This window comes from Anser brachyrhynchus, assembly GCF_964034855.1.
Source record: "Anser brachyrhynchus genome assembly, chromosome: 21".
Taxonomy (NCBI): domain Eukaryota; kingdom Metazoa; phylum Chordata; class Aves; order Anseriformes; family Anatidae; genus Anser; species Anser brachyrhynchus.
Genome location: NC_137714.1, coordinates 1,678,626 through 1,702,742, shown reverse-complemented (window position 1 = coordinate 1,702,742; position 24,117 = coordinate 1,678,626). Strand labels below are relative to the sequence as shown.

At 63.5% G+C, this 24,117-nt stretch overlaps 4 protein-coding genes and 1 long non-coding RNA gene across 15 annotated transcripts in view; 2 read left to right on the top strand and 3 right to left on the bottom strand.

Moving 5' to 3' along the window:
- Nucleotides 1–866: 866 nt before the first annotated feature.
- On the bottom strand, nt 867–7,609 carry LOC308181307 (chloride channel protein ClC-Kb-like). 4 transcript variants are annotated; one of them, XM_080564393.1, is made up of 19 exons: nt 6,723–7,458; nt 6,499–6,627; nt 6,259–6,387; nt 5,697–5,836; nt 5,521–5,598; nt 5,348–5,426; nt 5,136–5,261; nt 4,980–5,064; nt 4,435–4,536; nt 3,752–3,836; nt 3,498–3,671; nt 3,328–3,397; nt 2,632–2,742; nt 2,327–2,540; nt 2,102–2,235; nt 1,403–1,503; nt 1,235–1,318; nt 1,065–1,151; nt 867–953 (listed from the first exon to the last, which is right to left on the bottom strand). In XM_080564393.1, exons 1-19 carry the CDS (start codon nt 6,832–6,834, stop codon nt 915–917), a joined length of 2,079 nt encoding a protein of 692 aa, XP_080420519.1. In that variant the 5' UTR covers nt 6,835–7,458; the 3' UTR covers nt 867–914. The 4 variants fall into 4 exon arrangements, with proteins under 4 accessions (XP_080420519.1, XP_080420516.1, XP_080420517.1 ...); XM_080564390.1 differs by having other exon boundaries at nt 1,403–2,235; nt 6,723–7,609; XM_080564391.1 differs by lacking the exon at nt 4,435–4,536 and having other exon boundaries at nt 1,403–2,235; nt 6,723–7,609.
- Nucleotides 7,610–7,807: 198 nt separating this feature from the next.
- Nucleotides 7,808–9,590, top strand: HSPB7 (heat shock protein family B (small) member 7). Its single transcript, XM_080564399.1, has 3 exons — nt 7,808–8,088; nt 8,320–8,453; nt 8,937–9,590. The coding sequence occupies exons 1-3, from the start codon at nt 7,953–7,955 to the stop codon at nt 9,120–9,122; spliced, it is 456 nt and encodes a 151-aa protein (XP_080420525.1). The 5' UTR covers nt 7,808–7,952; the 3' UTR covers nt 9,123–9,590.
- On the bottom strand, nt 8,164–11,371 carry LOC308181312. Of its 2 annotated transcripts, XR_013941409.1 has the most exons (3): nt 10,800–11,362; nt 8,595–10,384; nt 8,164–8,178 (listed from the first exon to the last, which is right to left on the bottom strand). It is a non-coding gene; the product is annotated as an uncharacterized lncRNA (long non-coding RNA). The 2 variants fall into 2 exon arrangements; XR_013941408.1 differs by lacking the exon at nt 8,164–8,178 and having other exon boundaries at nt 9,107–10,384; nt 10,800–11,371.
- A 40-nt stretch (nt 11,372–11,411) lies between these two features.
- ZBTB17 (zinc finger and BTB domain containing 17) lies at nt 11,412–23,359 on the top strand. 5 transcript variants are annotated; one of them, XM_080564387.1, is made up of 15 exons: nt 11,414–11,556; nt 15,754–15,960; nt 16,087–16,275; nt 16,623–16,799; nt 16,914–17,042; nt 17,475–17,713; nt 17,801–17,943; nt 18,382–18,682; nt 18,781–18,868; nt 19,327–19,443; nt 19,560–19,680; nt 19,821–19,951; nt 20,032–20,247; nt 20,432–20,521; nt 20,608–21,008. In XM_080564387.1, the coding sequence occupies exons 1-15, from the start codon at nt 11,550–11,552 to the stop codon at nt 20,895–20,897; spliced, it is 2,445 nt and encodes an 814-aa protein (XP_080420513.1). In that variant the 5' UTR covers nt 11,414–11,549; the 3' UTR covers nt 20,898–21,008. The 5 variants fall into 5 exon arrangements, with proteins under 5 accessions (XP_080420511.1, XP_080420510.1, XP_080420509.1 ...); XM_080564386.1 differs by having other exon boundaries at nt 16,623–16,814; XM_080564385.1 differs by having other exon boundaries at nt 11,412–11,556; nt 20,432–23,359.
- Nucleotides 22,781–24,117, bottom strand: part of SPEN (spen family transcriptional repressor) — a 66,158-nt gene continuing 64,821 nt past the window's right edge. For all 3 annotated transcript variants that reach the window (XM_080564380.1, XM_080564381.1, XM_080564382.1), the window contains one exon: nt 22,781–24,032. In XM_080564380.1, the coding sequence (XP_080420506.1) occupies nt 23,901–24,032 (132 nt within the window). In that variant the 3' untranslated portion in view covers nt 22,781–23,900. The remainder of the gene's footprint in view (nt 24,033–24,117) is intronic.

The following is a 24,117-nucleotide window of genomic DNA, read 5'->3' as shown; positions in this document are numbered from 1 at the left end:
GGGGGGGGGCTTGGGGGGGGCCCCCAGGGCCCCGGGACAGCAGCTGGGGGTTGCACAACACCCGCCACCTTTAATTGCAATAATTAAGGCTAATTATGCAAATAAGGGTGCTGATAATTATAGGGCTCTGCAGAGATTGGGGAGGGGGGGTTGCACAGCCAAGCTGGTGGCCCCGTTAAAGGGGGATGGCCCCATTGCTGAGATCAGAGCATGATTTTGGGCTGATTTGGGGCTTTTCGAGTACTTGGCCAACCCTGTTGTGGGACCCTGGCTGTGGGGAGACACCCCTCGCCCCCAAACCCCGCTGGCCTGGTCTGCAGCCCCCACCCAAGCCCTACAAAGAGGTGCAGTGATGTGGAAAGCCCAGGCTCTAATTAGCACTGCAGCAGCTTAATGAGGCGATGCTAATTGCACCCCCCCAAGTGGCGCGTGCACCCCCGAAAGCCCGGCAGCCGCAGGTGGGGAGGAGGAGGAGGTGTCCTGGGTGTCTGTGCACCCATGGGTTCGTGCGTTTATGGGTTTGGGTTTATGGGTTTGCGCGCGCGTGTCCGTAACGCACGAGCACACTCTGCTGGAGAGCCGGCCCCGCGCATCCCCCAGCCCCAGCAAAGGGGAAACTGAGGCAGGCAGGGACCGTAGGGGGGGCACACAAGGCTGGGACAGCCCACCCCGGTGTCCCCAAATCCCACAGGGCTCAAGTGACCCCAAAATCAAAGGTTTGGCATCAAAGGGGTCAGAAGCACTGCGCCCTCCCCTCCACCCCCAGGACAGAGCTGCTCCCTCCACGCTGGGGGAAAAGGGGGGGGGAGGGGGGGCATGTTTTGGGGTGGCCCCCTCTGTCGCCGTGCCCAAATTAACCAAATGGCCCCCCAAAAAAACATTTAATGGCTACAACGGAGCAGCGGGAACGGCGGTCACTTGGGGTTGGCGAGCTCCTCGATCGCTCTCCGCAGCTGCAAGGGGAAGGAGGCAGTGGGACGGGCGCCGTCCCCCCATGTGCCCCCCCCCCCCCCCGTGTCCCCTCCTTGTGTCGTCCCCCCCCGTGTCCCCCCCCCGTGTCCCACCTCAGCGCGTGTGACGGCCCCCGCCAGCTGCCCGTAGCGGGTGACGAAGATGCGCTGCAGCTTCAGCAGCTCGAAGAGGTGGTGTGCCTGCGGGGGGGGGGGCACGTGGGGACAAAGCCAACATTTGGGAAAGGGAGGGGGGCTTCGTGCCGTCTGTCCCCACCCCAAACCTGGTGCAGCGAGGTCCACGGTGAGAGCTGCAGCATGACGGGCTCGATGGCGCAGTCGTCCCCAACTGTCCCCATGGAGGCTGGCTGCAGGGGAGGGCAGAAGGTGACGCGTTAATTTTCTGGGTGGAAAAACGTCTCCTTTGGGTGCGGTGCGTGCCTCAGGTTCACCTTCTCCTGCAGCGGCCCTGGGGGCGCCCGTGGGTGCTCGTGGCTCTGCAGGAAGGCGACCAGCTGGGCTCGGCTGACGGTGCCCACCAGCGTGGGTGACCCTGCAGGGGTGGCACAAGCCAGGTGAGATGTCCCCACGGCCACCAGGTGAGATGTCCCCATGGCCATCAGGTGAAATGTCCCCACAGCCACCAGGTGAGATGTCCCCACGGCCACCAGGTGAGATGTCCCCATGGCCATCAGGTGAAATGTCCCCACAGCCACCAGGTGAGATGTCCCCACGGCCACCAGGTGAGATGTCCCCACGGCCACCAGGTGAGGTGTCCCCATGGCCACCAGGTGAGATGTCCCCATAGCCACCAGGTGAGATGTCCCCACGGCCACCAGGTGAGGTGTCCCCACGGCCACCAGGTGAGATGTCCCCACGGCCACCAGGTGAGATGTCCCCATAGCCACCAGGTGAGATGTCCCCACGGCCACCAGGTGAGATGTCCCCATAGCCACCAGGTGAGATGTCCCCACGGCCACCAGGTGAGATGTCCCCATAGCCACCAGGTGAGGTGTCCCCATGGCCACCAGGTGAAGTGTTCCCACGGCCACTAGGTGAGATGTCCCCATGGCCACCAGGTGAGATGTCCCCATAGCCACCAGGTGAGATGTCCCCACGGCCACCAGGCCCCCGGGGTGCCCGCACCCTACCTGCGCTCTCCACCACGGGGTATTCCCCATCGGTGGTGGCACTGAGGGCTGCCAGCACCTCCTCAAAGCCATCACCCTTGGCCACGGCCACGACCCGCCGATCCATGAACTCCTCCACCACCACCCGGTAGGAGCTGGAGAACGGGGACAAAAACCCAATTTTCCCCACTTTGCAGGGATTTCCCCCCAAAAGAGCCTCCGTGGGGTGCCAGGGCTGGGCCTCACGCCATGTGCCGGCTGCGGATGCGGGGCAGGTAGGGCAGCTTTTTGACGATGATGGTGCCGTCGTAGAAGGAGGGCTGGCACTTCTGGGCGATGGCGTTGGCCACCAGCACGGCCAGGACCACGGGCAGGACGTGGGCCAGGTGGCCGGTGGCCTCGCACACCAGCAGGGCGGTGGAGATGGAGTGGGTGACGGCCCCCGAAAAGGCGGCAGCTCCTACGGCACGGCACGGGGTGGGGGGGGGGGGCGGCATTGGTGCATGGCTGGGGATGTCACTGTCCCCCCCCTCCCAGTGTCACCGACTTACCGGCCAGCGCGTAGCCCCCGGGGACGATGGGGTGCGTGGTGGCCTCCACGCGGAGGCCGTGGGGGAAGAGCGAGGCCACGACCTCCCCCGTCAGGCGCCCGATGGCGGCTCCTGCGGGGTTGGGGGGTTGGGGGGGGGGTGGGGGCGGGGTGGAAGAAGCCCAGGGCCCCCCAGGGAATGGATGGATGCACCCCCTTCCCCCAGGCTGTACCCCCAGCAGGCCAGATGCACCCCCCCCAGGGCTGGGTACTGCCCCCCCCAAAAGGGGCTGCATGTACCCTCTCCCACCCTTCCCAGCATGGATACCACCCCCCCCAATGCCCCCACCCCAAAATGACACAGCCTCCCCCTCCATGTCCCCCCCAGGATGCAAACCCCACCCCCGGAGCTGCACACAACCCCTGTACCCCCCCCCAGGGCCAGATGCAACCCCCCCACCCCGGTTGGATGCAACCCCCTTACCCCCCCCCAAAGGGACTGGATGCACCCCCTGCACGCCCCTCCAAACCAGATGCACCCCAGGGCTGGGTGCACCCCCAATGGGGCCAGGCACCCCCTCCCCCCCCAAAACCATTCCGTTTGCACCCCAGGGCTGCGTACACCCCCTGTACCTCTCCCCAGGGCTCCATGCACCCCCCCTGTGCCCCCCTGGACCAAATGCACCCCGGGGCTGGGTGCCCCCCCCCCCAAGCTCACCGTAGATGAAGATGGGCATGAAGTACCCGGCGGGCAGGGGCAGGGTGGTGGCCAGGGTCAGCATCCAGAACTGGGGGGGGGCACAGAGCAGGGGCAGGGGGCTCGTCACCCATAGGGACAGCAGCTGGTGGTGCTGGGGGGGGGGGGGGGCACGAGAGGGCCGGGGGTACCTTCATCAGCAGGAAGAAGGCCAAGGTGCCGAAGATGGTGGCGGAGGGGTGGCACCACTCCTGCCACAGGCGCTGCGGGTCCCCGGGCACCGCGGGGGCCGCCGAAGCGTTTTGGGCCAGCACCCCCCAGGTGCGGTTGTCGAAGAGCGAGATGAGGTGTTCCTTCATGGACAGCTGGGCGGACGGACGGACGGACAGCATGAGCATGGGGTTGGGTGGGGGGTGGCGGTGGGGTGCCCCCAGCCCCTGCTCACCCTGGAGGCCATCAGCTGCCCCAGGCCCGGAGGGAAGGTGATGGAGGCCAGCAGCAGCACCACCAGCGCCGAGTACAGGGGCTTGCTGGGGGGAGAGGGGGCGGCTGGGACAGACAGACGGACACACGGACACGGGATGGGGCAGGGTGTATGGACGTGGGGGGGTGGGACGCACGGACACGCTAGGGAGGGCACGTGGGGTGGATGCATGGACATGCGAAGGGGACTTGGAGGTGTGAGGTGCACGGGGTGGGTGTACGGGCGTGCTGGGGGGACGCATGGACGGGCGGGGGGACACGTGGCCACGTGGAGGGTGTTTGGGCACAGGGGGTGGGATGCGAGGACGCACCAAGGTGACATGTGGGTGTGTGGGGTGCACGGAGTGGGCTCAGGGAGGTAATGGGGGGACACGCGGACACACGAGGTGGACACACGGACGTGCAGAGCGGGCACGTGGACGCGCAGGTTGGACACACGGACGCACAGTGTGCGTGGGGTGGGACACACGGACACTGCAGGGACACGTGAGGTGCACGGGGGGGACACGGGGATGCGCAGGGTGGGCGTGTGGATGTGTGGGGTGGGCGTATGGATGTGTGGGGTGGGACACACGGACACGCGGGGTGGTTGCACAGATGTGCTAGGGGACACATGGGACAGACACACGGACGCCCGGGACGGACTCGGTAGCCAGCAGCCTGCCCGTGAGCCGGTTCTCCCTGACGGCCGCCAGCAGCCAGCGCTGGCAGAAGAGGTAGGCGCAGGCGATGGCACCGCAGATGGCCCTGGGGAGGAGAGGGCAGCGTGCAGGCAGGGCACGGGCAGGGCACGGGCAGGGAAGGGGCAGGGGAAGGGGCAGTGTGCAGGCAGGGTGCAGGCAGGGTGCAGGCAGGGTGCAGATCGAGTGCAAGCAAGGTGCAGGCAGGGTACGGGCAAGGTGCAGGCAGGATAAAGGCAGGGTATGGGCAGGGTATGAGCAGGGTACGAGTAGGACACAGGCAGGGTATGGGCAGGGTACAGGCAGGATATGGAAAAGATACAGGTAGAATACAGGCAGGGTATGGGCAGAATACGGGCAGGGTACGGACAAGATAAAGGCAGGGTATGGGCAGAAGATGGGCAGCGTATGGGCAGGGTAGAGGCCGAACACAGGCAGGGTACAGGCAGAACAAAGCAGGGTATGGGCAGGGTGTGCTCAGGAGCCCGTCCCCAGCAGGTCCCTCCTTACCCCAAAACCATGAAGAAGAAGGTCTCCGGCAGGTCAAAGGGGAAATCAATCTTGAGGTCGCTCTTAAAAAGCGCCGCGATGGTCTCTGGGGAGGCGGGAAGGGTTTTGAGGGGAGGCCAGGAGATGCTGCGGGGGCCACATCCTGCCCGGCCTTGCCTTGCTCGCTGTTGAAGACGGCGAGGAGGCGGAACATGAAGGCGCCGCAGGTAGCGGCGAAAAAGCCACGCCAGTAATCCCGCACGGCGAAGTGGGACGACATCACCTCGATGCTGAACAGCACCCCTGGAGAAACGGGGGGGGACCCGCTCAGGGGGGCCCCGGGGGTCCTCAGCTTTGGGAAGGGGTGGGGGGTGGGGGGGGTCCCTCACCACTGATGGGCGCCCCGAAAACTGTGGCCACGCCGACGGCTTGCGCTGCCACCAGCATCTCGTTCTGCTTGAATTTGTCCTGCGGAGGAGGGGGGGTTAACCAAAATCCCCTGTTTTTTGAAGGGAAATGGGTTAAAAAAAAAAAAAAAACAACATCCCAGCAGCTCCCCCACCTCATATTCCCTCGTGACCGACGTCCGCATCTTCCCCAGATACGCCGCGGCCATGGCGGAGAGGTGCACGAAGGGACCCTGGGGACGCGGAGGGGGCGTGGTGCTGAGCGGCCGCGGTGCTGAGCGGCCGCGGTGCCGAGCCCCCGGCGAAATTCCCGGCGGAATTCCCTGCTCACCACTTTGCCGAGGAAAATGGTGCTGCCGCAAGCCAGGGTGCAGGTCAGCCCCACCACCTTGGCCCCGAAATTTTTGATGGCCAGGTATTCCTCCAGCACCACGCCGGTCAGGATGGTCTTGAGCTCGGGGATGCCGGAGCCTTGGCGGGGGGAGAAGGTGGCACCAGCTCAGCTTGGGTTGTGGGGGGGCTCCACATGGGGGGCCTACAATTTGGGGGGGGGGGGTCAAGTTTTGGAAGCTCCAAATTTTGGGGTTTCCAAGGTTGGGAAGCTCCAAATTTATTTTTTTTGGGGGGGAACACCTCCAATTTTGGGGAGCTTCAAATTTGGGGGGTTCCAAGTTTGGGGACTTCCAAGGTTGGGGAGCTCCAAATTTACTGGGGGGGGGGGGGGGTACCTTCAAGTTTGGGGAGCACCAAATTTATTGGTGAGGACCTCCAAATTTTGGGGGTTCCAAAGTTGGAGAAATCCAAGTATGGGGGGGGGGGGCTCCAAATTTTGGGGGTTCCCCACAGTGGGGGTGGTGTGGGGAGGCCGGGGGGGGGGGGGGGGGGCCGCTCACCTCCCGAATGCGGCGTGATGCTCTGGGAGAAGCCAGTGGAGAAGGCGGCCATGGCCACGGGGTAGATGGTCCATGAGAGGTACTTGAGCACCAGATAATCCCCAACCTCTTGGTAGAGCCACCGGTGGGCTGGAAAAGAAGTGCCGGGAGGGGTGCTGCCCCCAGAGACCCTCCCCCCACACACACATGCCTGTCCCACTGTCCCACTGCCCAGTTTTGGGGCTGGAGCCCCTTCGTTACCCTCGTAGAGCCTGAAGACGATGAGGTCCATCATGAAGCTGATGAGGGCCATGAGGACCCCCAGGACGAAGAGGAAGTACCAGTCCTCGCCCACGCGGAAGAGCTGCCGCTTCACCAGCTCCAAGCACCCTGCGGGGTGAGGGGGGGGGGTCCAAAGGGGTGCTGCCCCCCTCCCCCAAATAAAACCAACCCAAGGTGGCCAAAACGAGGGGCGAGGGTCTCACCTCGGAGCCTCCTGCGGGCTTTGGGGCAGGGCCGCCAGCTGTGCGCCGACACCAGCACCCTCTGCTCGTCCCGCAGCCCCCCCGGGGGCACCTCGGGGCTGGGGGGCTCCATCCCGGGGACGTTTTGGGGACCGGGGGCTGCCCCGGCCGGTGCTGCGGGCTCTGCCTGCGCCGTGGTGGAAATGAGTTTGCAAACAAGCTCATTAAAAACGACCTTGACGAGGCGGCCAGACCCGCGCGGGCTGGAGCCAGCCGGAGCGCAGCGGGGAGGGTTTCAGCCTCCGAATACGCCCCGGGGGGGGCAAATCCAACCCAGCCTGAGGAAGGCTGCGGCCCCCAGCCCTCGGCGATGCTTTGGCCTCCGAGCATCTCCGTGCAAGGGAAGAGCCAAGGGTGACTCAGGCGCCCGCCGAAATTACTCAGCACGTGGGGGGTACTCACGTTACAGCCCCCCCCCCCCCCGCATTTTTTGGCAGCGCTGCCCAGCGGGTCAGCACGGGGAATAAAGCCTTACATGGTCTGCTTGCCGAGCCGCTCACCAGCTCCTGTTTTTCTGCCCCAAAACGCGGCCTCAGCCGTCCTAGGGTCTGGGGGGAAGCTTCCCGGGATGTGGCCACATTTTGGGGGGAAGGCAGAGACACCCCTCCCAGGGAATTCCCCCCCCCAACACCCACAGGGTGCTGCCACAGCCACCAGCTTGGCCGCGCTCCAGTCCCGTGTCCCCACAAGGACACTTTTAATAACTTTTTATTATTATTATTACTACAAACTCCACGTGGCTGGCGCGGCCGCGCTGGAAGGTGCCCTGGGACCTGGGGATTTTTCCCCCAAATCCCCCCCCCCCATCCTTTTGGGGCATCGTCCCCCCCCACATACCCCAGTGCCACCTCCCCATCCTCCTGTTTTCGGGAGCCCGCGTTATCGGGACCTGCAGGAACGCCAGCAATGGCATCGGATTCGGGACGGGGAGGAGCGGAGCCGGCGACAGGGCGGGGGGGGGGGGGGGAGAGAGGAAAAAATTTCCACGGTGTCCAGAGTGATGTAGCAGGACCTAAATTTAGCCGGTTTTACAAGAGGTCTGGAAGGCGGCCGAGAGCCTAACGGGGCTTTATAAGCTCGGCAGCCGCCCCCGAAATAGCCGGCCCCGTTCGTCTTCGCCGCGAGGCCGAGGAGGGGGCTTCGCCGGCCGCTTTCGCTCCCCTCCCGCGCCGCGGACGCTCGGGGAGGTGGATGAACGTGAAATCCTCGTCTGCTTTCCGGTCGGAGCACAGCTTCCACCACCACAGCCGGTCGTCGTCGCCCGCTCGCCCCATGGAGCTTTTCGGGAGCTTCGTCCGGCCCCGCGGCGAGCCGCTGGGCTTCCCAGGCAAGTGGCGCTGGGCGAGGGCCTCGGCGCCCAGCACGGCGTCCCCCCGAGGGTGGTCGGGGGGCTTGGGCTGGGGGATCAAAGCCGGAGCTGTGGGGAACGTGTCTGAGTTATCTCGGGGGAGCGGGAAGGTTGGGGGGGGCTAAGCCAGCACTGGGGGGGGCGAGGGGGCCCCGGCCACTCTTTCAGGGAGGGGGACAGGGAGGCGCTGACCCCCGCGCTCCCCTCCAGCTCGGCCCGGCAGCACCGGGAACATTAAGACCCTGGGCAACACCTACCAGTTCACAGTGGACGTCAGCGACTTCGCCCCCGAGGACATCATCGTCACCACCTCCAACAACCAGATCGAGGTGCACGCCGAGAAGGTGAGCGCGCCCCCACCGCCACCCCACCCACCCACGGCCCCCAAATCCCGTCCCCAACGCTGGCCTGGGGACACAGGGACGTCCTCCCCCAACCTCCCGCTGGTCCTGGCCGTAATTTAGCACTGGTGGGCTTGAATTCACCATTTCCTCGTCGTTTTGCCCCCACGCGTCACCCCCTGCACAGGATGCCGCGAGGTGTCGGTGCGCGAGGCCGGGCGAACTGGCGGCCGCCCAGCCCCCACGATCGCACCTTTTACAGATGGTTCCTCCCCACACCCCGAATTTCAGCCCCCCCGGGAGCACCCAGCAGCTCCAAAAAAGGCACCATTGTCCGTCCGGGTGACTCACGCCTCGCCACCACACCTGCGGGGAGATAAATATTAACACCGCACACAAGGCGTGACCGCAGGCCTCGCCCAAGGGCAGGGGACAGTGCGTCCCCGTGCCGCTCGCAGCCTCCAACCGCCCCTTCTCCCCTCGCAGCTGGCCGGGGACGGCACCGTCATGAACACCTTCACCCACAAGTGCCAGCTGCCCGAGGACGTGGACCCCACGTCGGTGTCCTCCTCGCTGGGGGACGACGGCACGCTGACCATCCGGGCGCGGCGGCAGCCCGCCAAGCACACCGAGCACGTCCAGCAGACCTTCCGGACTGAGATCAAAATCTGAGCGGCCGGGCACGGCGCCGGGGACGGGCCATTCCCCTCCACCCCCAACCCCGTAGGCGACGTGTGGGTAGCGTTTGGGTGACACCGGCGTTCTTTTAGCTGCGTGGGCGCGGGGGAGCCCGCCGAGCTGGCCGCGACCCCGCCGGGTTGGCAAGGAGGGGACGGGAGCGCTCCCCGCGGGCTCCCTTAGAGGCACGGGGGGTGAAACCCGCACGGGGGCACGCATCCTTCGCTTGCAACCCCCCCGGGAGGCTGCAGGCTCTGGATGATGTCAATTTTTGGCTGGCGTGGGCGGATCGGGAAGACCTGGAAGTCCTGCAGCAGTCACCAAGGAGCCTCCGGGGGCGGTTTCACCCTGGGACGGACGTGAGGAGTGAGGCCGGGGAGCGAGCCCTTCCCCGACCCTTCGCCAGAGCTTCTCTTTGTATATACAGCTTGTACTGGGTTGTGATAAATTATTGACAACTACTGTCTCCTCCATCTTTTTTTTTTTTTTCCCCCAAAGAGGCCGAGTTACAGTGCCGGGGCGGCTGCGGGTTCAGCCCTGACGGGGATGTCGGTAGCAGGTACGGCAGTTCCTCCTCCCGGACAAAAACCTGGATGCAGACAGAGCTGTCCCGAGCAGCTCGCCTCCCTCCGTGCCCGCTGCCCTGTTTATTTCCAGCCAGGGTGACTCATTTCTTCCCGGCCGCTCTATTTCTGAGCCCTTCCCTCAGCTGTTCAGCCGCTGGGCTGCCAGCCCACCTGGAAGGTCACCAAATCCCCTTCTCCTCCGCTCGCCCACCGGCAAGCCCACCGGCGGCAGGCTGCGGCACGGCCGGCAAGTCTCCCGGCCTGGCCGCCAAGCCGCAGAGCGGCCGCCAAGCCCAGGGGCTCCTTCCTTGGCGGGACCAAACGCTGCCCCAAAGCCACCCCGAGGGCGGGAAGGGAGGCCGGGCCACCGCGTCAGGGGTGGAAGGAGGCCAGGGCGCAGGAGGCCGTGTGTACAAACACAGCGCTCGGGGCGAGCGGCTGTTTATAGCGACCACACGCCGCCGCCCAGCTCGGATTGCCGGGGCGCGCGGGGGCGAGAGCCGCGAGGTCGGTTCGTCCCCTGACGGCTGGTGATCCGCAGGAACGCGCCTGCAGCGCCGCAAAGGACGGGCACGAGGCTCTGCCTGCAGTCCTTTTAATTCTGCTTTATTTCTGGCTCATCATCAAGTCGGGCGAGGCAGGAGCTGATGCGGGGTTCGTCTACGCACGCAGCGCTTGGGGGACTGCTTGCTGTGAGAAACAACGTTTAAACATCATCATAAAAGCTTGTAATGGCTGCAAAAGACCCAGTACAGCTCAGGAAATCAGAGCCATGGATATACAGAGGCCGGGGCACCGGGACACACCTGCTCTGCCCCAAAATCGCACCCCTGGGCGCCGTGGCACCACCCACCGCGGTCACACATTGCCATCTAGTGGTGAGGGTCTGGCAGGTGTCCCTTACCCAGCAAGTCCTACGGGAAGGAAAAAAGGCTTTTTCCTCCCCAAAACTGACTGGGTTTGTTTGCAGCAAGAGATTTCAGAGCAGGGTAAGAGGGTGAAGGGGCAGCTCAGAGCCCCAACACCAGAACACCCCCAACACCCTCCCCTCCAGTTTGGCCCCGTAACGGGCTCGTTTTTGGCAGGCTGGCCATGAAATACCTACCTTATGGGGAAGCAGGTAAGTCAGGAACATTGTGCTTTTGGGATTGTGTGGCCTCCGGTCTGCCCCCTACACGCATGTGGCAGACGGGTGCCCCCACACCCACCAGCGTATCGCAACACGCTCTGGGCAAAGGCTGCCTTGAGAGCTCCTCAGGCGGCCACCGTGGCCCTCTGCGCTCCCTGAGGTGATTAGAAACAAACAGGACCACTTAGATTGGAAACGACCTTCGAGATGACCACACCAAGCCGACCCACCAGCACGGGGGCTGCAGGCCGGGTACCGCCGTTTCCCTCAGCCCGTGCCCGCCCCACAGACCCGCAGCCTCCCTGTGGGGACAGCCGGCCGCCATCACAGCGGGGCGTCATTCCCCGGCCACCGCCCCTCCCAGCCGGGGGGGCGCCCTGGGGGGCTGCAGGAGCCCCGAGCCCCCCTCGGGGGGGGACCCCCGGCCACAAGCCCTTCGGAGGGGGCCACCCGGCCCCGCTCCCCCCTCGGGGGGGGGGCCGCACAGCCCCGACCCCCTCGCGGCCCCTCGCGGCCCCAAGATGGCGGCGGGGCCGGAGGGCAGCGAGGGCGCCGAGCGCGCCACGTGACCCCGCCCCTCCCGCCTCCCTCCCGCGCGTGCGCGGGCGCCGCCGGCGGAGGGGCGGGGGGTGCGGGCGACGCCGCTTCCGCCCGGCGCCAAGATGGCGGCGCCCTTTGTCTGGGCCGTGTCACGGGCGGCGCTGTGAGGCCGCCGCCGGCCCCGGCATGGCAGGTGGGGCTGGGGGGGGCCGGGGGGGGGCTGGGGGGGGCTGGGGGGCTCGGCGGGGACCGGGGGGAGGCGACCGGGGGTCTCGAGGGGCCGGGGGGGGCGCTTCGGCCCCGTGTTGCAGGAGGGGGCCGGGGCCGGGGTCCCCGGAACACCTCAGGGGGCCCCCCGCGGTGTCAGCGCCCCGGGCTAGAGCCGGGGGGGGGGAGGAAAAAATGGGGAAAAAACGGGAAAAAAAACCAACCCCAGAGGCGGCCCCGGGCCCTGCGCAGCCCCGGCTGCGTGCCCGGAGCCAAACGCCCGGGGTCTGCGGGTGGGTGCTGGCTGCGGGCCCCCGCTCGCCTCTTCCCCCCCCACCGCCCCCCCCCGGTGCTCTCGGGGCGTTGTTTCTGTGCCTGTCACGGCCCGGGGATTTTTCCCCCCTCGCCTGCCAGCCGCAGACGTCAGAGCCCGTCTCCTTCAGCCCCTTCTCTGTGCTGCGTCCGAAGGCTTTTTTTTTTTTTTTTTTTAACTTGACTTGGGAATTGTTTGAAGTCCCCGGGCGGCTCCCGCCGCAGCTCGGTTTGACCTCTCCCTCGTTCGGCGACCAGCTCGGGAGCTAACGCGGGTGCTGCGCCCGGGTGTGCGGCACGAGGACGGGGAGGAAGCGCTGAGTGGTGCTGCCAGCCCGCCTGCGCCGGGAGTGCTCCGGTCAGGCCAGCTCCCAGCTTCGTCTTAACTGGAATTACTGCGGAATTGGGCAGGAGTTGCTGGAAGTGAGGACGGGCTGCTCGTCACTGAGACCGGCAGGGCCGGGGCTGCGCTGTCCCTTGAGCCGACGCCGGGGAGCGGAGGTGACGGCGAGCAGAACACAAACCTGCTCCTTGTTGTCTTCTCAGCGTAGCAGCGGACAGCTGGCTGGTGACAGCATCCAAAGGCAACGTTTGAACCGTTTCTCTGCACTCGAGGATCTTTTCTTTTTAACAGAAGGCACCTGGGTGGCGGGGCGCGGAGCTGGTGCAGAGAAAAGACGCGAAACCTTTGCTCCACACCTGCCCCTGAGCCCCTTTTGCTCTGGCTGTCAGAGCGCCGTTTGCTCCCTGGCCTTTCCCCCGTCGGGCTGTGCTTTTCTCCCCACAAAAGCAGCGCTGGGGCAGCGACAGCTCGTGGGGGACGTGCCCCGGGCCCCCACGGCTCTGTTTGTCTCTGCGAGCGTGCCACGAGCGTGGGTGCTGTAGTGCCAAAGCTTTCCATCACCGTGACTGATCGGGTAACGAAAGGCTCGGCAGCTGGGTCGGGAGGAATGGGAGGGGAAAGCAGAGCTCGTGTGCTGCCGGTGAGGTGGGAGCGGAGGGCGCCCGGTTCTGGCTCCTCGGCGTCAGACCTCGGTGCCTTGTGGGAGGAAACTTGTCGTTCAGCACCTCGATGGGCGCTGGAATGTGAGGGGGGGACAAAAAGCAGCACGAAACTGCCGCGGCCGCTCCGGGGCAGTGAGTTTTGTGGTCTGAAATGGAGCTTCTCACCCCGCTCCTCCCGGGGGGGCCGCGCAGGGCCTGACCTCAGCACCAGGAAGCACCGAGCAAAACCCTGGGGCGGGAAGGGTCAGAGTGGTGAAAGAAGAGTCAGAGTGGTAAAAGTCGTCATTCGGATGCAAAGCGCCTCCTACAGCTTACCAGAAATAGCCTTCTGGTGCATCGAACCGCCGTCGCTTCTCCGGGCCTGCTGAGAAAAATCCTGCTTTTCCAGGGGCATCGAGATTCCCCTGCAAGCCTTACGGGGTCGTCACGTACGCGTGGGGGTTGGCGCAGGTCTCGGTGCAGGTGCTGACTGCTGTGGCTCTCGAGGGCTGTATTTTGGGGCAGTCGGGGGGTGCTCGGCTGAAGAGCGCCCTGTGTTTTGGGAGAGGTGGGGGGAGGTCTTGGTGGCGCGTTAGCCCTAACGCCAGCGGGCAGCTCGGCTGGAGCTGTCCGCGTGTGCGCCGGGAGCCTCGAGGGACGTTGGACCTGGGGGGCCTGCTGGTGGGAAACCCGTGCGGGAACGAATCGCGGAAGGGTTGGAAGGGACCTTAAAGATCATCTGGTTCCACCCCCCCGCCGCGGGCAGGGATGACGAGGGCAGGGTGAAACGGGGCCGAAGTACCGGAAAGCGGCGGTCGGACAGGGGAAGTGAGAGCCCTTCCCGGGCTGCGGGGTCCTCTGGGGCAGGAGAGAGCCCACACGAGTGACGCCGGGGGGGTTCCTCAGGGGAACATCGGGTTTCCCAGCCTCGGCCCTGCCATGGCACCGCTGCTCTGGAAAGTTCCAGCTCTGCAACGAGGGCGCCGGCCGGCCGGGGGCTGGCAGAAGTTTTGGCTCTGCGGTAACTGGAGGCCGAAGCGTGCTCGTTGCTCACCGCCCGGGGCGGAAAGGAGCGCGGCTGCTGAAGGAGTCGCAAGCAGGGCTCTGCCCGCTCGGGACCTGCGCGCAAGAAGGAGCGCGAGGATTTTAAGGAAGAGTTTAAGGAGCTCCAGCCGGAACAGAGGGCGCGGGGAAACGCGCAGAGGTGGGCGCAGATGCGGTCTGTGGCTCCTGGGGACCGCAGGCACTCGGTGCCTCTGCTGCTGTGCCTGCCGGTGCGTCCCGAAGGAGCTTTGTGGAACGGGAGCTTCGCGTCTCCGATGTGGTCGGGAGCCTCCGAAAAGCCAGACCTTTGCCGGACCCTGGTTTGTCCCCGTGCAGGAGCTCGTCCCCATGGCTTTACCCCTGGCAGCGATGCAGGCTTTGGCTCCGAGGAGAGGAGACCCGTGCTCTTCTGTGCTTTCCTGCACCATCACCTTCCAGCCTCCAGCTCCCTGAGCTCCCAACACCCCTTCCCGCGGGTTTCTTTTAGCCGCCGTGGCTTCCCGTGCCGAATGCCATCGGGGGAGACCGAAGGCCGCAAAGCGAGGCGCTCCTGCTCCAGCAGCCCGGCGCTTGCTGCCGGTGAGGCGACTTGGAGGTCCTGCAGCTGATCCTTCGGCACAAGGTGGCTCAGGAGCACCGTGCTACGACCCGTCGCAGGCAGGAGGCGGCTCCCTCGCCTCGCTGCGTGCCCGCGCTCCGGCAGCGCTGAAGGGAAACGCCTGGGGCTGAAGTGACCGCCCGCAGGGCTGCGCGCTGACCTCGCTGCCCGCGTGGGGCTGCGGGAGGCCCCTGCGCGATCCCCCTGCTGCGCTGGGGCTCCGCACCAGCACCGGGCCGTCGCCAGCCCGCGGGTTGGGTGGCTCCCTGGAGGGCCCTCGCCGAGCCCCTTGGGTTTTTGTTAGCGTCCGGGCTGGTTTCGCGGCTCCAGACCTGCCCTTCCCCAGCGTGGATTCGCCGTGCCGCTCGTGAGGGCACTTGGGGTGAGGTGGGCTGCAAACCTCCGGGGAACCACAACCTGCCTGCGCAGGGCCGAGACCAAGCCTTGCCCCGGCCGCACGGCTGTGCCTCGTCCCCGTGTTTTCTGCTCTTCTTGCTCACTCTCGGCTGGCCCGACAAGCGATGAGGCCGTCCCTTCAGCCTTCGTTTCTGGACAATGTAATGAGCAGGAGCCCAGCCTGGCGGAGGCGTCTGTGCCTGGGGGGAGCTGGAAACCTCGGCGGCCCCTTCCTGGCCCTGGAGCAGGAGGGTGATGGGACCCCAAGGGATTTTGGAGCTCCTGGTCTCAGCTCCCCACAGGATGAGCTGGACGAGGATCGTGCGTTCGCCCAGAGCGCTGCTTGGGCACAAGGCTGGGGGGAGCTTTGGAGGATCCCCACCGAGTGCTGGAGGCCCGCGAGGGTCTCGAGAGGCGACTCAAAGAGCTGAAGCTTTGAGGCAGCGGAGAAACGGCGTGCGTGGAGGGCACGGCAGGGACCCAGGGGACAGCTCGGCCTTCAGCAGCTCTGCTAAACCCCCCGGTTCCCTCAGTCTGCGGCCAACGTCCGCTGGGGGTCCCGAGCATCGTCCCGCCGCTTTCAGGCCTCCGAAGGAAGCTGGGCGCACGCTGGGGAGGGAACGGGACAGAACAGCAGCGGCTGGGCCAGGCCGGGCCTCCCTCGGTCCGTCCGACCTCCCGTGCTTCAGTCTGGGAGGATGCTTGAAGCCCAGCTGGAAGGGAGCAGGGGATTGCGATCCCCTGGGCAGCCCAGGTTGCTCTGTGGCTTTCAGATCTGTCGTTCCCAGCCCTTTCGGGTTTCGCACCGCCTCGTCCCGTCTCACCCCTGGCTTTGCCTTCTCCCCGCAGCCATGGATTTCCCCCAGCACAGCAAGCAAGTCCTGGAGCAGCTGAACCAGCAGCGGCAGCTGGGCTTGCTGTGCGACTGCACCTTCGTGGTGAATGGCATCAACTTCAAGGCCCACAAAGCCGTGCTGGCGGCGTGCAGCGAGTATTTCAGGATGCTCTTCGTGGACCAGAAGGATGTGGTGCACCTCGACATCAACAACACGGCAGGTAGGGCCTGGGGTGCTCTGTGGGAGGCTTTTCAGCCCGTCACGGCTTCTGAAAACCATCCGGCCGGGTCGGTGCCGCGGGTGAGAGCTGATCTCTGGGTGCCGGCGCGTGCTGTGTCCCTCGCAGGCCTGGGCCAGGTTTTGGACTTCATGTACACAGCCAAGCTGAGCCTGAACCCCGACAACGTGGAAGACGTGCTGGCCGTGGCGGGGTTCCTCCAGATGCAGGAGATCGTCAGTGCCTGCAACGCGCTCAAGTCCCTGACGGTGCTGGCAGAAAGCCCCGTGGAGAGCCAGGAGGTCCCCGCCGAGATGGGTGCGTAGCTTTCTCGCGGCCCCATCTCCCTGGGGATCCGCTTTTCCTCATCCAGCAAGCCGCAGAGGCTCGAAATCCCCCTGCTGAGCCGCGCGCTCCCTGGCTGCAGCCCGGCCCTGCACCCCAGCTGGGTGACCAGACACGTCTGAGGCACAGAGCCTCTGTCAGAGGGCATCCGGATGGCGTTTGTGGCTCTGATTGCCCTGTGCAGCACCGCTCGCTGGCTTTGTTGAAGACTTGCTGCCTTCCTCGTCTCCCCGCGGAGCTGAGGAAAGCTGCCCGGCCTCTAGCCCCTGCACGAGCCGCAAGGGGTGGTGCGGTGTGCTGCTATGCCTCTTCCCTTGCAGGGGCTGAAAAGGCAGCCGTCGAGGACAAAGCGGTGGCAGCGGTGACGCGGGGTGATTCTGACAAACCAAAACAAGTTCCTCCCAACCAGGAGGGGAAGGAAGAGGCGCCCGTGGCTGCAGCAGCACAGCCCGAGGAGCAGGCGGAGCAGCGGGATGTCAAAGAGGTCCCCGCAGGAGGTCAGCAACCAGGAGGTGATGTCAAAAATCCCCCGGGCGCCCTGTCCAGCTGCCAGGCTCCGCTGCGTGGGGCCGAGCGTCTGTTTTCTCCCCGACACGCTCTGCTGTTCCTAGGTGCAGACGGCGCCGCCCGGGCGGGCCCTGCTGACGGCTTCCCCAGCCCCACGCAGCCCGCGGAGGGCGCGATGGGCGGCAGCAGCCCCGCGGCCGAGGGCAGCGTCCCCCAGCACGCCGCGACGGGAGGTGCGTCCGTGGTGACCGCGGTGGTGGCAGCTTCGCTGTTTTCCCTTTCCCTTCCTGGGAGGAGGACGGGGTTGAGGGCAAAGCCAGGCTGAAGCCTTGCTGGTTTTGCTGGTGTGGCTTTCGCCGTGAAAACACCGTCTGCTCCGAGTCACAGAGCCCATGGGAGCAGAGCTGGGGCAGAGTGGGAAACGCTGCTCTGTTCGCTCAGGAGCTTTAGGGTTTTAGGGCTGCAAATCCAACCTGACTCCAGGCAGAGGTCCTGGCGTGTGCGCAGCACCCGTGTCGTACAGCACAGCTACCGGGGCGTCCCCAAGTACACAGGGCGAGCCCCATCGCCTTAAACTCGGGCTTTGAGTTAGGAAGCACGGATGGGTTTGGCCTCTCTGGTTCTGCTCCTGATCCGTAGTGTCCCCGTTTTCTAAATGGCTGCAGAGATGGAGCTGGAAGGGAAGGAGGAAGAGGAGGAGATGGTGGCAGAGGATGAAGAGGAGGCTAAAACCCCCAGGGAGGTGCAGCCCAAGTTAGAAAATGGAGAAAATGCCGAGGATAACGAATCAGGGAGCACTGACTCCGGGCAGGAGAACTCAGGTGAAACCCGGCTGCTGCGCTCGGGCACTTACAGCGACCGGACCGAGTCGAAAGCCTACGGCTCCGTCACGCACAAGTGCGAGGTGAGCACGGCCGCGGCCCCAGCGGGGCTCCTGTCCCTCGGTGTCACCAGTGTTCCCGGACGCCTGTGCGTCTCTCTCCGCCTCTAGGACTGCGGGAAGGAGTTCACCCACACCGGGAACTTCAAGCGACACATCCGCATCCACACCGGTGAGAAGCCCTTCTCCTGCAGGGAGTGCAACAAAGCCTTCTCCGACCCGGCCGCCTGCAAAGCCCACGAGAAGACGCACAGGTAAGGCACGCTGGGGAGCAGCAGGCGCCACCAGGCTGAGCCAGATGGAGCTCGTGGCAATGACAGTGGAGCTTAAGGGTGTGAGGCAGAGGTCGGTGAGTGGCTCTGTGCCGCTGGGATTGATCTGGGTGGGTCGGCAGCTGTAGGGTTAGCAGGGTCTGGATAGTCCCAGCTACAGGAGGGCTCTGGCATTTTCACTACAAAATTTGGCTTTTGCTGCAAAAGCTCAAACTCTCACAAAATCAGTCCGCGTGCTGGGGCAGAGGGAGTCTGAGAGGAGACTTGCCTCTCTGCCCGTGCTCTCCCACGCCCTTTCTTTTTACCCTGTGGGGCTTGAGGACGCCCTGGGGGACGCAGCGGGGCACAGCTGGGGGGCAGAGCTGGAGTCGCGGCAGGGAGCGGGGCTCGGCACACGGCTTCCCCCCGTCTCCTCCGCAGCCCCCTGAAGCCCTACGGCTGCGAGGAGTGCGGGAAGAGCTACCGCCTCATCAGCCTGCTGAACCTGCACAAGAAGCGGCACACGGGGGAGGCCAAGTACCGCTGCGACGACTGCGGCAAGCTCTTCACCACCTCCGGCAACCTGAAGCGGCACCAGCTGGTGCACAGCGGGGAGAAGCCGTACCAGTGCGACTACTGCGGGCGCTCCTTCTCCGACCCCACCTCCAAAATGCGGCACCTGGAGACCCACGACACCGACAAGGAGCACAAGTGTCCCCACTGCGACAAGAAATTCAACCAGGTGAGCTGGGGGGAAGGGGTCAGGGCCTTGCTTTCGGTACCCACCGGAGGGAGGTGGGGACGGTGGGGAGCTCTCTGCATCCCTGTGTTTGTCCCCAGGTGGGGAACTTGAAAGCTCACTTGAAGATTCACATTGCAGACGGGCCCCTCAAGTGTCGGGAGTGTGGCAAGCAGTTCACCACTTCAGGTAGCACCGGGTTGGTAGGTGGTGAGGCCCCAGCGCCGGAGATTCGCTGGGGGGACAGAGGAGGGTTTAAGCCTACGCAACACCGCGGCCGTCCTGCCCAAACATCTCCCCCGTGTTTCCAGCTGGGTCAAAAACATCTGCAGGACCAGGCCGGTGTCCCAGATGGGGATGCTCCGGAGAGGAGCTGGTGGGGGAGGATGGAGGCATTTCCTCCTGTCTCCCCAAACTATTGCAGAGCCAGAGGGGTGGTTGGGAGGAGACCAACGTGAGCACTGCTGTAGGTACAACCGCAGCAGCGCCGTCTGTCCATCGTCCCAAACACGGGGTGCTTGTTCTGGCTGTGCCCACCGCTGCGGTGCTCGCGTTACCCCTTGACCCCTGACCTCAAGGGTTGCTGCGCGGGGTGTGCGAAGGGACAGGAGGGCACCGGTGTCCCCCTGAGATGCGGCTGCTTGCAGGCAACCTGAAGCGGCACCTCCGGATCCACAGTGGGGAGAAGCCTTACGTCTGCGTTCACTGCCAGCGGCAGTTTGCTGACCCCGGGGCGCTGCAGCGGCACGTCCGCATCCACACAGGTAAGGACACGGCTCTGCTGCCCTGGGGCGTTTCCCCAGGGGGTCGGGGTTTTTTTGGGGAGAGGGGGGTTGAGTTTTGATCCCCACGCGGCTGAGCCCTCCTGCTGCCCCCCCAGGAGAGAAGCCGTGCCAGTGCTTGATCTGCGGGAAGGCTTTCACCCAGGCCAGCTCCCTCATCGCCCACGTGCGCCAGCACACGGGGGAGAAGCCCTACGTCTGCGAGCGCTGCGGCAAGAGGTGAGCATCCCCCCCGGTCCCCTCCTTGTGCCAAGGGACGTCCCCGAGGGCCGCGGCCGCCCCCCATGGCAGTGCTGGGGTGGTGCTATCACAGGGTCCTCGTCCCCGTGCCCGCTCCACGGCCTCCCTGTCCCCGACAGGTTCGTGCAGTCGAGCCAGCTGGCTAACCACATCCGCCACCACGACAACATCCGACCCCACAAGTGCACCGTCTGCAACAAGGCCTTCGTCAACGTGGGCGACCTCTCCAAGCACATCATCATCCACACCGGTGCGTGCCGCTGCAGTTCCCGGGCTGCCCCGAGCTCTTCAACCCCGCCATTCACCCCTCGCTTCCCATCTCGCCCCCAGGGGAGAAGCCGTTCCTGTGTGACAAGTGTGGCCGTGGCTTCAACCGGGTGGACAACCTGCGCTCCCACGTGAAGACGGTGCACCAGGGCAAGGCGGGCATGAAGATCCTTGAGCCGGAGGACGGCGGCGAGGTCAACATCGTCACGGTGGCCTCAGATGACATGGTGACGCTTGCCACCGAGGCACTGGCCGCTACCGCTGTCACGCAGCTCACGGGTGAGTGGGGGCGGGTCTGGGAGCTGTCCCAAAAGGGAGGTTGGAGGAGGCCGCAGCCTCTGGCACGGTTTGTTAGAGCCAGGGGTTGGGGACAGTCCCCCCTGGCCCCGTGTCCTGCTCCCCTCTCCAGCCCCATCTCTTCGCAGCCCCCTCAGCATCGTCTCTCCCTCCTCTCCCCCCACAGTGGTCCCCGTGGCGGCTGCCGTGACGGCAGACGAGACTGAAGCACTTAAAGCGGAGATCACCAAAGCGGTGAAACAAGTGCAGGAAGCAGGTGAGGAGGGCAGGGGGCCGGTGGCGTGTTCGACCGGCTCCCGCCCTGCCGCCTCCCCAGCCCAGGCCTCCCCTCTGCCCTTGCAGACCCCAACACCCAGATCCTCTACGCCTGCGACTCCTGCGGGGAGAAATTCCTGGACGCCACCAGCCTGGCGCAGCATGTCCGCATCCACACGGCCCAGGCCCTCGTCATGTTCCAGGCCGACACGGACTTTTACCAGCAATACGGGGCCGCCACCGCCACCTGGCAAACAGAGCAGGTCCTCCCCACGGGGGAGCTGCTCTTTCGCGCCCGCGATGCCCCCCCTGAGCCCCCCGCCACCCCCCTGGCCCCTGTGCCGCTGGCCGGGGAGGGCCAGGCGCCCACCGAGTGACCTGCCTGCCCTCCTTCGCCTTTATTTAAAGACAGCTGCTTGGAAATGGTGTAAAAAGTGTATTTCTGGAAGGAGAGACGGAAGGAATAAATTGCAATATTTTCTAACGCGTGTTTTGCGCCCCATGGGCCCCCAGCGTCTCTCAGGGGGCAGGGGCGTGCCCTCCCCCGCCCTTTGTGCCCCCTGTACCTGCACTTCTGGGTCTGTCCCTGCTGTGGGGGAAGGAGGGAGACCCCCAGGGCTGGAGCCCAGCAGCTCCGCTCCGCAGCCCCCGCAGCTGGCGCAGAGGAACCAAGGGATCGCTTTGATGGCTAACGGCGGCGCAGATGGGTGCTCCCACCCTCCTGGGGCGGCGCTGGGGGCTGCGGCCGGGGCCAGGAGCCCCTTGAAGCCCCTCTCCAAGCTGTTCCCCAGCTGCTGCAGTTGAGTGGGGGGGACCAGTGGACCCCCAGCATCAGGGCTGCGCTGGGGTTGGGGTAAGGGCGGTGGGGATGGATGCAGGGCCCCGACAGCACCCAGACCCGTGGCCCACGCCTCCCCAGCTGGAGGGGCAGCAGGGTGGTGGGCACACAGAGGCAGTGCCAGGTTTCGAAGTGGAGCCTTTTGGGGCTAAAAGTCGATTTTTACAGGGTTTCTGCTGTGCGGTGGGTCAAATGCCCAGCTGGACTGCCACCACCTCTGTCCAGTTGCAGGCACTGGCCTGGGACCAAGTCGGGGCTGGTGCTCGCTATCCCCATCCCTATGGCCTGGGGGCAGCGCGCCAGGACAGATCCTGCCCGTGTTACACCCGGCCCCAGAGGAGGACAGAGCAGCGCTGATGGAGAGACACAACTCCCCTGCAGTGACGGTGGGGCATCCGCACTGCCTTTATTATGAATTATTTAACTCTCAGAAGGGGGCTAGCCCCTGCCTGTAGCGGGGAAAGGAGCGGAGCCCCTGTATGTGCTGTAAGGCCCCATTAGCTGCTCCTGCAGGGTGCAACTTGGCGAGGTGGCCGGTCGCGCTGGGTCACTAGTGCTGCTGGTACACCTCAGTGCCACCCGGCCAAACCAGCAGCAGCGAGCAAATGCAGCACGTGCGGCTGCTGGCCTGTGCTGGAGCTGAGCAGCTGGGCCCGCGTGCTTTTGGGAGGAAAAGCAGTGAGAAGGGAAGGAAAAAAAAAAAAAACAAAAAACAGCTGCTTCTGGTTTTTAAAAGGATTCAGCACAGAAGCCACCAGGGAAACTGCAACGCAAAATAGATTTGGGATGATTCAATAGCAAGGGCTGCTGACCCCTGAGGCTAACGGCGCTGAGTCAGGCTTCAAAGCCAAGTGGACATTTTTGTGACATCAGCCTCCCTGGCCTCACCTCCCCAAGCGAAGCCGCCACACACAGCCTAGAGGCCAGCATGGCCCCTGCCGTCCCTCCCAGTGCCATGAGCCGCCCGTCTGCTTCTGGAGACCTCAGCACTCATGGGCTGCAGCTGCTTTGGGAAACCAACCACACAAGTATGTGGTGGTTGGGTTTTGTTGTTTTTTTTTTTTTTTTTTTTTTTGTGTACATGTGTATTTTTCCCCCCACCATCTCTCTTTTTTTTTTGACAGTAGTTGGCACGTATCAAAATTAAATTAAAAACACCTTTGACAGCATCCTGAGAAAAACAAGCATGTAACTTCAGTGTTTAACAACTATTTACAACACAAAAACAAACATAAACAAAGATTAGAATTTACTCTTTTTTTCTTTTTTTTAAACCAAGTGCTATCCCCACAGCACCTCGGTCCAGCAGCCGCGGTGCCGTCCCCGGGCAGGGCTGCAGCTCTGCGGCACCGACGGGTCCCCAGCCGCCACCAAGCTCCCCCCTCCCACGGCACGGCTGAGGGATCACATCCAGGCGCGAGGTGTTTTGTATTTTTTAATAAAGTTTGTAATCCAATGGACACACAAAACAAAACTGCGCTGAGAAAACAGTTCCATAAATTAATAAGTGTTAGGGGAGGTGAGGGAGAGGAGGGTAGAAAGTCTTTGTACAAGTGTATAACACTTCCACAGCTCATGAGACGAGGGAGGGGAGGTCATGTTTAAATGAAGCGCACTTACAAATGAGTGACAATACAAAGTCTGAGTATGAAAATAAGATTTTCTCTGAAAACACATTTTTGGCACAGATTAAAAAAAAATGTATGTTGTGGGGATTTGATTTTTTTTTTAAAGTCAGTATTATATATATTTATATATATTATATATATATTTATATATACACACACCCACTGAGTTCTGCATATCCCACCAGGAAGGAAAATAGCTCTCCCTTTTGTTTTGCTTTTTGTTTTTTTTTTTTTCAGTGTAAACTGTACATCCCAGATGAAGAGAAGACGGCTGCAGCAGGGGCAAGTGGAGGAGAGGAAGGTTCACATCCAGAAAAAAAAAAAGAAACAAAACAAAACAAACAAAAAAAACCAACAACAAAAAAAAAGATAATGTGTGAAATGATCCTTGACCCACAAATTTCAGCAGAAGTTCCCAGGTCCTGCGTTTAGTCCACGGCGCGTGTTAATGTGTGTCAAGACATCCAGAACGTCACAGCATGTCTCCAACTGTGCAAAGGTCCAAGTCACTAATTTAGTGCAAAGGCAGTTCAGGTTCTTTTTTATTTATTTTCTTTTTGTTAAAAAAAATAGCCATCCTTTATTTTCCCCAAAAGGAGGCACAGAAACCCAATACCAGTCCGCCTGTTGAGTGCATCAGTTGTCCATAAGCTAAAGCAATATGTAAACATACAAGGTAGCAGAACTACTACCCAGCAACAGTTTGATCGAGGCCTGTTAGGGCAGGAGGCTGGTAGTCTGGCAGCATTTTCTTGTTTCATTACTTTCGCTCTCTTTTTATTAATTTTTATTTATTTTTTGTGTGTTTTTGTGATTTTTTTGTGGTTTTTTTGTGTTTTTTTGTGTGTTTTTTTTGTGTTTTTTTTTTTTTTTTTGCTGCAGGGCCTTGGAAAAGTCAGTAACCAGTAAACAGCTCATACCGACGCGATGACAATCATAAGGTGAGGAGAGATGTTCGAGATGCTGGCGAGGAGGTCGGGGGCTAGGCGGGACAGGTGGCTTTCCGAGAACTCGCAGGGTGGGAAGATCTGCAGAACGTAGGCAGGCTGCAAGGGGAGAGAGGAGACACGGGTGAGAAACAAAGCAGGGAGCCCACCCGTCCGGCTGCGGCGCAGCACGACCCGAAGGGTA